Source organism: Chaetodon trifascialis, chromosome 14 (genome assembly GCF_039877785.1).
Source record: "Chaetodon trifascialis isolate fChaTrf1 chromosome 14, fChaTrf1.hap1, whole genome shotgun sequence".
Taxonomy (NCBI): domain Eukaryota; kingdom Metazoa; phylum Chordata; class Actinopteri; order Chaetodontiformes; family Chaetodontidae; genus Chaetodon; species Chaetodon trifascialis.
Window position 1 is genome coordinate 18,055,130 of NC_092069.1, and position 14,037 is coordinate 18,069,166.

The 14,037-nt window shown below is 46.7% G+C and overlaps 1 protein-coding gene across 8 annotated transcripts in view; it reads left to right on the forward strand.

Annotated features, from left to right (window-relative positions):
• meis2a (Meis homeobox 2a) overlaps nt 1-14,037 on the forward strand; it is a 78,574-nt gene that overhangs the window by 48,687 nt on the left and 15,850 nt on the right. For all 8 annotated transcript variants that reach the window (XM_070978736.1, XM_070978732.1, XM_070978739.1 and 5 more), the window contains exon 9: nt 5,770-5,846. In XM_070978736.1, coding sequence (XP_070834837.1) covers nt 5,770-5,846 — 77 coding nt within the window. The remainder of the gene's footprint in view (nt 1-5,769; nt 5,847-14,037) is intronic.

A 14,037-nucleotide genomic window follows, 5' to 3' on the forward strand; every position in this document is an offset into this window, starting at 1 on the left:
AGTGAACATAAATTAATGGTGTAGAGCAAACAGGCTGTTGGCTGAGGGCCAAGAGCTGGCTTCAGGAGCCCAGCCAGCGATTGTTGTGGCGGGCCATGGCAGCAACAGCAGTAGTAGTACTGATGCACTGCCAACCAACCAGCCAGCCAGCCAGTCAGAGGGGCAGGCAGACAGACAGACTCGGGGCCCTTTTGCTCTATTATAGATGCCGGGGGCCACGCCAGTCTGCCTTGTATTTGCAATCATCACCGTTTTACTGTCAGAGGGCAGTCTGCTGAGAGCCCTCATGCTTATTGTGGAAGCTCTGGAGTCTGGAGCGAGAGAGACAGAAGTGTAGAGGTATGTTCTGAATGCAGATCGTGTGAGGTGTAGATATGGATGTACTTTTATTTGCTGTTATCAGAGGTTGGCATGCAGTGTGTGCGGTTTGTAGGTTGGCATCATGTGAGTTCTGTTTATAAGTTGGCTGTATCTGTGTGTGTGTGTGTGTGTGTGTGTGTGTGTGTGTGTGTGTGTGTGTGTGTGTGTGTGTGTGTGTGTGTGTGTGTGTCTGTGTGTGTGTGATCAAAGGAGAGAGAGGGTGAGAGAGAGAGAGGAAGAGTAGCAGGGTTGGATCATTAAGCCATGTGGCATTCTTGCCTGTTTTCAGACTGTTGTCAGGAAGCAGTGTAGTTCCCAGTAAAATAAAACAAACACCCAAAACTCCCTCCCGCCTCCACCCGCCCATCAACACACAATGAGAGGGAGAGAAAGAGAGAGCAATGGAGATAGAGAAGTTAGCACAGAGATGGCATCAGGATGGTGATGGAAAATAAAAACAACTTCTTTTTAGTGTAACTTACGAACACTGTTCAGTCTTTTAGTCATTTCAACTAATCATTGCCCATGATACATATAATTCTTTGTAGTTCATACTGGTACATTTGAAAAATCGATTCTGTCATTGTCATAAAAATACGAAGCTCCTCTTTTTATTAATTGTCAATTGTCAGTCTATTTGATGTGCACAGATGGAAGTAATTAACTGTATCCTTCGATTTAAACCACAAAATCTACCAGGCCGCAGCTAAAATACTGACAGATATTGCTCTGTGCATAGTAAACACTCAAAATGGATTCAAAAACTCCAACGGGGTTTATTTGTCATATCTGTTGGATCTCCCAGTAATGCCGATATGCATTCAATCTCATTGTCATTTGTCAAAGAAGCCAATTGTAACGTTAATAAGAGCGGCAACTTGATATTTAAAATGTGCCAATCTTACCCCAGCTCGATGCAGAATCCATATTAAAATGTCATTCCTATATTTGATTGCGTTTATTTCTGACAGTGAATATTATTATAGTCCTCCAGTCACTTTGATTAAAGACAAATAAGATTCCAATCAATGCCAAGAAGGCATATATGAAAGAGAACAACGAGATACAATATTGCTGTAAAACTAGACACAAACTCACAATAAAACCCATCAAAACATGCAAAAACATTATTTTTGTTTATGTCTGTTTAGCACTTTTTATTGAAGAAAAAATATGGCTTTATAGTATAAAGAAAAATATATATGTACATTGTCTAATAACCCTGTCCCAGAGACAAAATAGCTGGGGCTAAATCACACCAATCATCATCAGCTAATCCTTTGTGTTGCCATGGCAGCGGGGTAAACAGCCAATGGCCTGTGATTTCCTGGGAGTCATTAGCATGGAATAGGTTTGCAAGCCACTGCAACCTTGTGACCTGGCTCTATAACTCATGTCACACGCTGATGATGTCATTCATCAATGGGGTCCACCAGTTTCTCATTCAAGGGGGCTGCAGGTTCTGTGAGTGGAGGGGAAGGGGCAGCCGGGTAAGCGGTGGGGGTTGAATGGAACGGCCGGGATAATGATCAGGCTGTGGGTTTGACGAGGGCAGCAAATAGGTGTCAGGAGAGTATGAATCTGATATATAGCGACCTGGATGTTGAAAGAGTAGACAGGAGTCAGCGTGAGCGAGAGGTGTGGTGTGAAGTAAGAGTGGTCCTGCCGTAGATGTGGTCGTTGTATGTGGGGAAACGCCAAGCTGGGCTCAGGGGGGGTTTAAGGACCGTACGCAGCAGATGATGGAGCTACCTCAGCTTGTAATGTTCAGCATCCACAGGGGCCATTACATCCAGCACTATCAGAGAGCACAGAGCACATCACACCCTGTAATTTAGCCAGCAGTCGGTCACACATACACACACGCACACATACACGCTCACGCGGCTCGATTCTCAATGACAGGCAGAATGTGATCCACCTGCGTATGCGCCTGTGTTTGTGTTTATGCGTTCATGTTGATTTGGTTCGCCTGTGCGTTTTCGGGTCAGATTGCAGGAATTGAACAGCGTGTGTTGCAGCAGGATAGTGCACGCCTGTGCACATTAACAGGCTTTAGCGTAATTAACAGAGCCGCTTCGATCGCGGACCAGTGCTGCCCCGGACGACAAATTGAAGCTGCTCATTTCTGGCTTGCTGTTTTGCATTTTGCGGTCAATCCTCTTTTAAGGATATTGGCCTTGGTGTTTGTAACTGAACATATTGAGCGAATCCAAAGCTAGTGGGGAGATTATCAATACCATCTTTGATCTTGCTCTGTGTTTGTGTTTCACCCATTAAATAACCATGTCATACTGTCTCCTGAGGGCAGTGAAGGACATCTCCAGGAAGAAACACATTAGAAGACATTTAGCTCTCTGGCTTTGCGTCTTCTGTTTAATATTTATCCTCAGATTCATTTCACGTGTGCTCTTCATATCACATTTTTTGTGCTCATTGGTTGATTTACTAACATATTTTTTTTTTTACTGAGGCAATTAACATTAAGAGGTTACTCAGAGGTCTAAATAGCCGTTCTCCAATTTCACGGCTGCTGCAGGCTTGCAACCTCTAGGCTCACCACGCCGGCTTGCTTCTCACGTCTGTGTGTGTGCGCGCGTGTGTGTGCCGCCATTGCCACCGCACACCATTTTCTGTAGCTGAGATTTCAGCGCGCCATGCTTTAAGCAAAGCTGCCACAGCGTAAAGTGTGGGTGGCCTGCAGTCGCAGCCATAAAAAGTACGTGTGTGTGTGTCGGGTGGGGGGGGGAGGGGGGTCAGCAAGAAAAGCGAGAGAGAGAGCGTTGAGGACAGATGAGAGGATGAGGAAAGGTTGTATACAGACGTATTCCGTGTGTGTTTGTAAATTTGCTTCGTGTGTGTACGTGTGCTTGGCTGTGCATATGTGCAAGTGCATGCAAGTCTCGGGGTTGCAGGGGGTTACTCTCATCTGACACAGGAAGGCAAGGAGTGGGGGAATGAGCAAGGGCTGGGAGGGGTATGAGCCCAACGAAATAGGATTTTTTTTAGTGTCGTGTCTATGTGGTCAGAGTAAATCTCCTTACTCAGGGGTTTTGTGTGCGACGGGGGCTTTAACGTCCCCACTCTCCTTGATGAGACATCTTTCTTGTTTGTTCAAACCATTCATTACGCGGTGGCTGCTGGACGAGCCATGCTGCTGGCCGGCGTATTTATCACCGAGCTAAAGCGCGCTCTGCCTGACAGTAGGCGATTGATGACCGGGTCTGGGCCTGAGAGGCTGAGGAAGCCTTAATACAATGTAGATGACCCACTCCCATTTCCAATTTAGGCTGCTCTTCTCCCCACACCTCCGTACCGCATCATCTTTAGCTACGTCTCAATTTGTGCGTGCGTCTGTGCATGTGTGTACATGTTTGTGTAGTGCGCATGCATAAAAAGAGTGGGAGGGAGTGTGTGTTCTGTTATATTTGCGAGCGTGTTTTGATGGCGACCGAGGTCAGAGCTAATGTGAAAACGCCGAGGAAGCCCAGGAGTGTAAGGGGGAGGGAACGAGAAGCCGTACTCTTATTACATGTTGTTGTCCAGAGGGGACACACACAAACACACACACGCAGGGATATAGATATGTATATCTGTTCTTTGTGCACACATATGTACTGTATGAGCACACGCACATGCATGCACACACACACACACACACACACACACACACACACACACACACACACACACACACACACACACACACACACACACACACACACACAGGGTAAGCAATAAAAATTGCTCTGTCTTCCCCAGCCAAGAAAATGTCAGCACCTGGCAATCAAACAATGTATTTCTATTCAAGCATTATTATCTTTCCTTTGTTAATGATTTTAGCATATTAAAAGGAACTACGTACACAAGTACAAATCAGATTAATCCCTCTCTGCAGCCAGCACTCATTATTTGTCCAATCTCAGCCTTGTTTGTTATTAATTGAGCACATTCCTCGAACCATTTTTTCATCTCTCCTTTAATTAAAATAAACTGCATTTAGACAGGCAGTGCCACCTGAAAGGAGGAATCCTCTTCTCCGCTGATATGAAACCTTACTTAGATCAATTATTTCAGCAGCAAATGAGAAAGTAGTCCTTGAGCAACTGTTATCGTTGCGTGTTAAAATTGAATTCAATTAGCACAAGCCAGGCAGACATTACCAGCTTTATGGAATTTGCTCCCTCAATGAGTATGGAGGAGGAAGCTGAAGAAATAAGTGGTGAGGCTAAAGGTGTTTTTCCTTAAGGGGGAAGAATGTCTCTTAATGGAGCCTGAAACCACCCGAAAATAGCTGAGGATTTAAGTGTCGCCTTAAAAGGAATTCTTCTGTGTTGTGATTTGCAGGTGTAATGTTTGCAGGTGAATATTTGGTTGTGTCCGGATGCATTTCTGCTTGCGCATGCTTGTGCGTGTGAACGTGCAACTGTGTGTGCATGCGTGCTCTCCGTCTGCAATGGCTGAATGAAACACATAGTGTCTCATTTGTTTCGTTTGCGTGCGCCCCGACTCCTAATCTGGCCCTTAAAGACATCTGTCACCAGCGATCACTGTTGTTTTGTCATGCTTCATAGCAGGCCCAGGGGGAGCAAGGCAGCCCAAGGTCTGCCATTTATATCAGCCCATGTTCTCTAGATTGGACCTGACACAAATAGTATCATTGCAGCCCTGGTCGCAGAATTACATTTTCAGGTAAAAATCTTGGCGAGGCTGCGGAGGAGATTTCACAGCATTCTCTTCTTTTAGCATTCGTCTGCATTCAGCTGCTCTCTATGAAAGAGCCGCCACCAGGATACATGTCAGACATTCAAGGAAAGATAAATGTATTCACTGCAAATCTGCACCCACTCACTCCGTTGCTTGGTATTATAAAAGGATTCCCAGACACCACAGTATCTGCGTAAGGCCCGCTCGAAAGTCTTGTTTGTCTGTTTGTGTGTGTTCGGAGGTGCTTCTTCTTCTTCTTCTTTTTTTTTTTTTGTTCCTGTGCGTGGTGCATATGTTTGGTACATGCGCTATATGTTGTTTGTGTGTGGGCGTGGTGGGGACAAGGAAGGGGGTTATCACAGTTGACAAACTTGTTCGGCCAGCTCCGACAGGTTTAGCACAGAGGTGTGTGTGTGTTGATGTGTGGGTGGATATGTGTATGCTCTGAATGTCTATACTGTGCAAGGGAGGGGCAGGGTTGGGTGGAGGTCACAAGAAGGTGCAGTCTTATGTTACACAATACAACAAACACGAGAACATATTGAATACATACAGTAATAAGCGGCAGCCAGGAACTTGACTCGGAGCATGTGTTGCCTTCCAGCACTTCTCTTTATGAGTGCTTACATGCGTGAATATTTATGTTAATCTGTATGTCAAAGAGGCTGACATGTGTGTTTCTCTCTCTGTTTGCTCCCACAGCACCCGTACCCTTCTGAAGAGCAGAAGAAGCAGCTAGCCCAAGACACAGGCCTCACCATCTTACAAGTAAACAACTGGTGAGTCAAGATTTCCGCTCGCCCTATCTCCACCACCAGCATCGCTCTGCCTTTCATTTTCAAAAGCCTTCGCCTCCCTCTCCCCGCCAAGTGTGAAAACCGTTTATGTACAGCCCTCCCCGTCGCATGTAGACACATACAGAGGTGCGCACGTAGATACACACACTGACAACCTTTGTAACATTATTATACGTAAGCTACCAGGATGTTCCGGTGTTATCGGCGAAGTGTTCTGCGGCTAAGTCAGTGGTCTTTGTGGTTTGATGCACATGTATTCAGAGGGATATTTTTAAGGGAGAGAGGCAGAGATCATAAGCTACCCTTACAGCCCCCACACCAACCCCACCCCTTCATCCAAAACCATACCTAGCACCGCCACTGGTGCCCCCACAAAAGGCAAAACTGCCTTCCACCCCCTCCCCGTTTTACACAAGCTATATGGTGGATTAAGGTTTTGGTGGCCTGGCCAGCAGGGCCTTTGTAGATGGCTTAGCACATAACTGGGGGTGGTGGATTAAATAAAATGATCACAGAAGCAAAGAAATGATACAGGAATTACTTATCAAAATACTAGCCCAGGTTTTATCTGCAGCTTAATTTTGTTCAGTACATTCTCAGGGTGATGTTCAGATTAATTGAACTGACAGCTTCCTTTCAAATTTCCGGCAAGGTATTTGCACGGATTTCAGGTCTTACACAAACTTAATTATATGGAACCCCATTTTATCATTCTAATTCCATGTAGCGGGGGTTCTATTTACAAATGACAAGTCTGTGCCTTTTATTCACAGCTTTCCTTAATATATTTATCAAAGCGGGTTCATTTACAAAGTGCTCTATCTGTTGGGTACAGGCAGGCCGACATTAACGAAGCTTTTAGGTTTATCAGACTCGCAGCCTGACAAGCCACCCGAGGGTCAATTGATTTTTTGGTTCTGTGATACATTTTTTTTCTCATTTTTCTGGATCACAATGAGAAACATGCCTGGAGAATTAGCCTGGTTTGTCGGCCTTATCTATCAGCCCCCTCCCTCGTCCTCCCCCCTTCGTCCTGACGTACTCTCTCTCTCTCTCTCTCTCTCTCTCTCTCTCTCTCTCTCTCTCTCTCTCTCTCTCTCTCCCTCTCTCTCTCTCTCTCTCTCTCTCTCTCTCTCACCCTTTTCTTTATTCCCTTCTAGCCAAAGGAAGTCAAGCTACTTAAATTGGCCACAGGAACCACTGTTATCAGACTTTAATGCACCCTACAGTGTGGATAGCATTTCAATTACACCAGTAACCAAAGATTAGCCCCCGCTTGCCTGTTTCATGCCTCGTGCCACCGTTTCGGGACGCCACGCACCTTACCTACAGGAGCAGAAAATTGAGTTGCCTTGCCTGTGTCATGGTGATTAATGCAGAAATAGTCTGCAAACCTGCAAGGAGAGGGAGAGAGGGAGAAATAGACAGAGACAGAGATAGATATAGGAAGAGTTCCTGCCTTCTCAGAGGCCATGAAATCCAAGCCTGGCGCTGAAATGCCTCAGCTCCATTTATAAAGAGGTCTGAAAGAATCTCGTGCTGGGTAACATCCTCATGAACCGTATTTCCGCACACACACACATACACAGAGGTGGTCACGGAGCTGTGTATTAATGTTACACCAGCTGTGTTAACAAAAACACACCAGGAATCAATTTTCACAAATAAAGTCATTAGAGAGGCTTACCCTCTGCTCGTCTATCTCTGGTACATTCTGGGTGTTTTGAACAGGCGGATGCTGCCACGCTATTGGCTATTTTAGTGGGGGAAAGCTGAGAAAGAGAGAGGATGCTGAAGTTTTCTTTCCCCTGTTGGTGCTTAACCAGGCAGGTCAGCGAGTTACAGTCAAATATCGCTTTGTTTTGGGTTGTGCCCTCGCCTTTTTCTTTTTGGTTTCTGCTTCCAGCGGCTGCTGAGACGGTCCACCCAGGATATGACAGAACTCTGCCGTATGAAATTCCTGTTTCAAAAAAGAAAAAGCTCTTCAAATTCCTGGCTGGCCCCTTGCATTGTTCTGTAGCTCCCTTTGATGCATGGCCGCTGCCATGTTACTGGCCAAAGAGAGGGAGATAGAGACAGAGGGAGGGAGAGACAGGAGCAGAGGATGAGAGGGGGGTGGGGGGGAGGGAGGGAGGGAGGGAATGGCCGCCGTCTTCGGTTTCCAGAGCTCTCCCTCGGGGAAAGGATGTGCTGAATCAGGGCTTTGTCCGCCGGCACAATCGCAGCCTAGCGAGGGCACAAGGGTGCTCTGTGTGATAGTCAATAGACAGTGCATCTCGCTCTCCCAACTTGCCCCATCAAACCTCCCCAAACCATACCCTCCAACCGACACCTCCCTTTACGTTTACCTGCAGCTCACCTGTACACACAGAAAACAAAACCCAGATCAGACCACTTCTAACTGGAAACCTTTTGTCTCTGTACCTCTGGAGACACTCCACCTGGTTCTGTATCTACTATATCATTAGCAGGCAGCCTCACCTGTTTGTAGCCCACACCCCATTAGCTGTCTAATGTTAATAAGGGACAAAGGAACAGGTTAAAGTCCACAATCTCACTGCGCTGGTGTTGAGCGGATGAGGAGCAGGACTTGATTATCCAACTAATAGTGTCCCCTGTGTGCATAAGTGTGTGCATATGTGCACGTTATGCACGTTATTACTAATGGTCAACTGTGCTCTCTCAGTATGTACAGAGATGGTATGTGTGTACAGTTTGTCAGGACGCCATTAGTTGACCATTAGGTAGTGTGTTTGCTCTGCTTACATTTGAGACAACTGGCGTCATGCTAACAGAATGGGGGCGTGGTCTGACATGTAATTGCATTTGTTTAAGATTGCGGGAAAAGGTGAGGGCCATGTCACACATGGCATTCTGGGATAATGAAGTAGGTGAAACAGCAGACTCAGGTGTCTATTCGCTGGAGGAGCGTTTACAGTTTACAGTATCTAGCGGTATATTTGCCTGCCTCAGCAGCTCCTGGTGTCCTGCTATCAGTCTGGGCTAAATGGGGCCTGACCGAATCCTTTCATGTCTCAGCGTCAGACCCAGCACGATGTGCTCTCACTCACTGCCATAAACACACACACCAGCTATCCTGCCGTTATTTACCACTGCGGCAACGCACGCGCACACACTCGACACACATAACATGCAGGATTATTGCATGGGCCTGAGAGATGACGCCGATGACAGATGACTGAGAGAAACAGCATCTAAAAAAAGGAAGGAAATCGTCCCCTCATTATTCCCTCGTCTCACAGGCAGCCAGTTGGTCATTTCCATGGCAGAGACAGCGAGAGAGAGAGAGGCAGAGCAAGTCAGAGAGCGAATCTGTCAGTTCTTGGCATCTATGATGACTGACTGCTGTGCCACTGGAGCACTAATAACAATAAAGAGGGCACTAAGCCACACTCTATTTTTACATCTCTGCCTCCTCTCTACAGCCCAGGGGGGAATACATGCATAGACAGACACACACACACACACACACACGCACGCACACACACAGGGGAGAGGCTCTAATTAGCGGCAGAAAGGAATACAATGAGTGAGTTATTAAGACACAGGGGCGGATCGCAGCCAACCTTTGCCCCCTGTCAGAGCACAGGTCACATGATAAGAGAAGGATATCCGCCAGACGACGGCGCCAAGCGGCCTGTGCCCACTGAGGAGATGAAATAGGCTCAATCTCGCCGGCCATTCAGGGCAGACCATGGTGCACTGATTGTTTTTTTGTTTTTTTTTCTGAGATCTGTCTGCTTAGGAGGACAAACTCCATCTTTAACTACAGCATATGCAACCAATGGTAAAGACATGTCGCTGTCCAGTAATTGGGCAGGTGTGCAGGTGGAATAAATAGAATAAGAGATAAAAAGAGAGGTCGAAAGGACACTACAGTTACAAAAAAAAAGTCATTACACTCACGTGCCTTTACAACTTTTGCCTATCTATGTAGAATCCCAGATTGCTCGCTGCTGTAGCACAGCGTGCAGATAAACTGAGTTCAGCCAGCTCTGAACTGACTGCTCTGTAGCTCTCTTCACAGCATGTTCCCCATTCCCACTCAAATCCTCCTTGTTCCTCTCTCTCTCCCCTCTCCATGGATCCCTCCAGAGTTCTCAGAGTTTAACTCGCCCAACACGTCGATGCTGCACTGCAGGTTCACATGCAAAATGCTATTAACGGTCAAGCACATTTATTTGTAGTATCTGAGAACAAGAAAGAGAAAGACCGAAGCCAAGTTTGTTCCTCCACTTAGCGAAGCATTTTCCACCCCCCCCTTCCCTCAGTCCAATGAGACACTTAGGAACACTGGCTTTTATGATTTTTTTATGATTTTTTATGATCCTCCGGTTTTGGCGGGCGAGCCCATTATGAAATGCAAAATAATAACTAATATTTTCCAAATGTAACGTGCTATGAAACTGGCCCAGCCGCCTGTTTTTTTCCACATTCTTTCTAAGTATTTAAGTCCTATGAATCTCACACAGAGGCTTTTGAGGTCCTTTTTCCCTCTCCTTCCTCTTCTCTATATCACCGCCTATTCCTTACTTACCCGTCCCTTCATTTCTGCCACATCGGTGGGAGAGTTGACTGAAGTTGCTGGTTATCTGTGTAACTTTGACCCAGATGGAAATGTCAGGCCTTTTTTTGGCTGCAACCAGGGACTCCCGGCAGTGGCCATCTTATGCCCCTGGCTTTCTAAATATACAGCTGGAGTGTGGAGAGGTTGCGGCTATGTGTGCGTTTTTTGTGTGTGTCTCTCTTGTGTGTGTGTGTGTGTGTGTGTGTGTGTGTGTGTGTGTGTGTGTGTGTGTGTGTGTGTGTGTGTGTGTGTGTGTGTGTGTGTGTGTGTGTGTGCGTGCATGAGTGTATATGTGAGTCTGACAGAGAGAGAGAGGGAGAGAGGGAGTATCGAGGCGCTGCCAACACAGACATCATGATCCCTCTCATTTAGGGACTGCTAATTGGCAGTTAATTAGCAGAATTGACTCTGTTGTCAGATCCCAAGTGCCAGCCCCCCTACCAACACCCCCTACCCGCTAAGTTCATTTGATCTGGCTGCTTTCTTGATACTGTAATAATAATCCCATTTTATCTGTTTTGGCGGGAGTAGCACATTTGGAAAAACATATTTTCATCATTGGCAGAGTAAAATAGAGCAGACACCCTGTTGCAGTAGGTTTCATTTTGTTTTTCATTTTGTTCAGCAGTTGTTACACATCCAAATATCTGTTCGCGGCGCAATCTAGACACATGCTGCCCTCCCAGGATAAGCCATGGGAGTCTTGAATAGCTGATGCTAATGTGCGCCGCTCTGTTTACGCGTGCGCTCACAGTAAATGTGCCGTTTGCAAGTACACGAGCACCCGCCGCTGCTGAAACGCTTAGTGTGATTAACAGGGCCCACTCCTAGTTTATCAGGCACTGGGGGCACATTGGGTCATAGCATGGCATGGACACCCACCGCGGCCATGGAGCAGCCCAGTGCCCACCTCTGTGTGAGTCCAGATTTATGAAAAACAGGTGGCGCTTTAATAAGATTGGCAGTGTCGGGCAATCATGCACAAAAATGAATGCTTTTTTACTTGTTTTCCCATTACAAGCTCAAGACTCTCCAAGGCTGTGGAATTCTCCCAGCAAAGACGGCATGCAAGGAGAACGAAGCCAGACGAGGCAAGATAGAGAGGCAAAGAGCTGAAAGAGGCATTACAGAGAAAGCATTAGAGAGAGATGGGAGGAGGGAGGTCTTTGTACTTCTCTGCTCCTTTTGGCTCTTTCATTCCTCAACGGCTTGGTTTTATTGGTGGGTCGTTTAATAACAAGGGCTCTGCGTTTGAAATGAAGTCGAGCTGCGTTTGCGTGGGCGAGCCTCCTTTTTTTATTTTAAGATGGTAATTTCTGTACTAGGGGTGAGAACCGGGGAGAGAGAGAGAGAACGAGATAGACAATACAAGAGTGAGAGGAGAGGGAGAGAGGGAGAGCAAGAGGGTGAGAGTGTGGGAGAGGGAGAATTCAAGGAGAATACAAGGGAGGAAAGTAGGTTAATTTATTTCATTTGCAGGAAGGGAAAGAACTTAAAAAGAAAAAAATAAGGTTGGTGATAGTGAGAACGAAAGTGTAGGATGCTGTTTTCATGAACAAGCAGCTTAATGCACACGGGCAGCCACAGTAAGCCTGCCAGAATCTCCCTGTGCCTGAGGCCATCTGTGAGCAGAATAGCAATTTTATTACTTTGTCATTAAACCAATTTCACAGCAGTATTGTTTGTTAATGAGCAGCCTCAAACGAGCGGAGGTGTCACGTACTGGAATAGCAGCAAGATTTGTGACCCCGGCTCTCCTCTGTCTCATCCTGGCAACCTGTACCTCATTCTTATTCTTCTGCTCTTTCTGCCGTCGTCTTCCTCCCGAACACCCTCACTGTCACCCTTACTCTCTCCCCGCCATCCTCCCATCGTGCTCATCCCTCCGATCCTCCCCCTGTTATAAGGCTCCCTGGCTCATAAAAGGGGAAACTGCTGAAAGATAAAATGCAAAGTCTATACAGTCAAGTCTCTGTTTATGAGCTTCCATTTGCCTTTAGAGCTCATTGGGACGAATGGTTTCTCCATGGGCTTTCAGGGCGTGCAGCTGGAAAGCCTGGGATGTTGGCCTGTTATTTAGCTCTAAAGCCTAACATGGGTGCCAGCGGCAAGTGCCAACAGAGGGACTAGGCGTCTGAATAGGTGCATAAGTCCTTTGGATTGTATGCTAGATGATGTCATGCATTTTTTGTGATTTTTCAAAGTTGTTTAGAGTACCAGGCTCGATCGCTGCTTCTTTTTTTTCCCTCCCGGTGGATTTTGATTAGCTCTGTAGTCGCGCATTTGAAGAAAAATCAAACTTCAGGTCGGTGTGGTCGTCGCTCAGAGTGGCCTGTTTTCACAAAGCAAGCCATGTGCTTCAGCTGCTGCGGCGCTATATGTGTCTTTATGGCTCGTCACTCTGTTTGTGTTTTTACTCTGGAGGTCAGTTGGCAGAGATTCTTGGTCTTTTTGTGGCTTATGACCGAGAGAGAGGCAGCGAGACAGAGAGAGAGGGAGGGAGGGAGGGAGGGAGATTTAAACTGAGGCCCCAGAGGATCAGACAACCTGACAGACTAGATTTGGAATAATTAGTTTTATCTGCTGAGGGAGGTAGCCAGAGGAGCTGTGTGTTGGCCACAGGGTGCTGCTGCGCGTATCTCGCCTGCGATGTGTTTCGGCCGGCTGAGTGTTGTGTATGTGTTTAGGTGGATGGTGTATGTGTATGGAAGGAGGGGTGAGGGTGTGGGAGGACTAAAAGGGATAAAGGTGACCAGGTGTAACAGAATGGCCTTGAGGGTGTGTGTGTGTGTGTGTGTTGGAGCCAGAGAGGACAGGAGCTCCTTCTTTGGCTGAGCTCTTTAAACTCTGTGAACCTCCACAAGGTATTTTCTCTCTGTCCAGGCATGCTCGTTCTCTCACTCTTTCTCCCTCTCTCTGTTTCTCTTGACTTTGCATTCCCTCTATCCCTGCGTTTGGATATACAGTAACAGCATGTAAATAAGCACGCTCCTCCGTCTTCGCTTTGTTTGTGTGGTGTCGCGTTCAAAAGCCGCTGACCTCCCTCCCCCGCCTTTAAGACACAATGAAAGTGAGTGTTTTTGGATATGAGAGAGAGAGAGAGGGTTGTAACCACATCCTTAACAATGCTCCAATGTATTATTCTTACCTGTTGTGTGTGTGTGTGTGTGTGTGTGTGTGTGTGTGTGTGTGTGTGTGTGTGTGTGTGTGTGTGTGTGTGTGTGTGTGTTTCTGAAGCTGTGATTCATGGCCCTGTGCCCTCTGTGGCTTTGAGGTGCAGGCCAATAAGCCCATCATAGAAGACCCTATAAATCAATATAGGCTTTTGTTTGTTTAAGCCATGCTCTGCCCCAGTTCAGGCCTGTTATGGATGAGATATCAGTGGAGTCGGTGCCAAGCAGAAAAAAGGGAGGGAGAGGCAGGAGGGAGGGAGTCACAGGGCCTCTCCACAAAAACAAATTAATTCAAATGTGGCCCAAAATCTTGAACATATCAAACGTGGTAATTTGCAATTTGGGAGAGGTGAAAAATAAGCATTGTCTCCGCGCACACACCAACACACACATGTGCGTGTACTTGGATGAA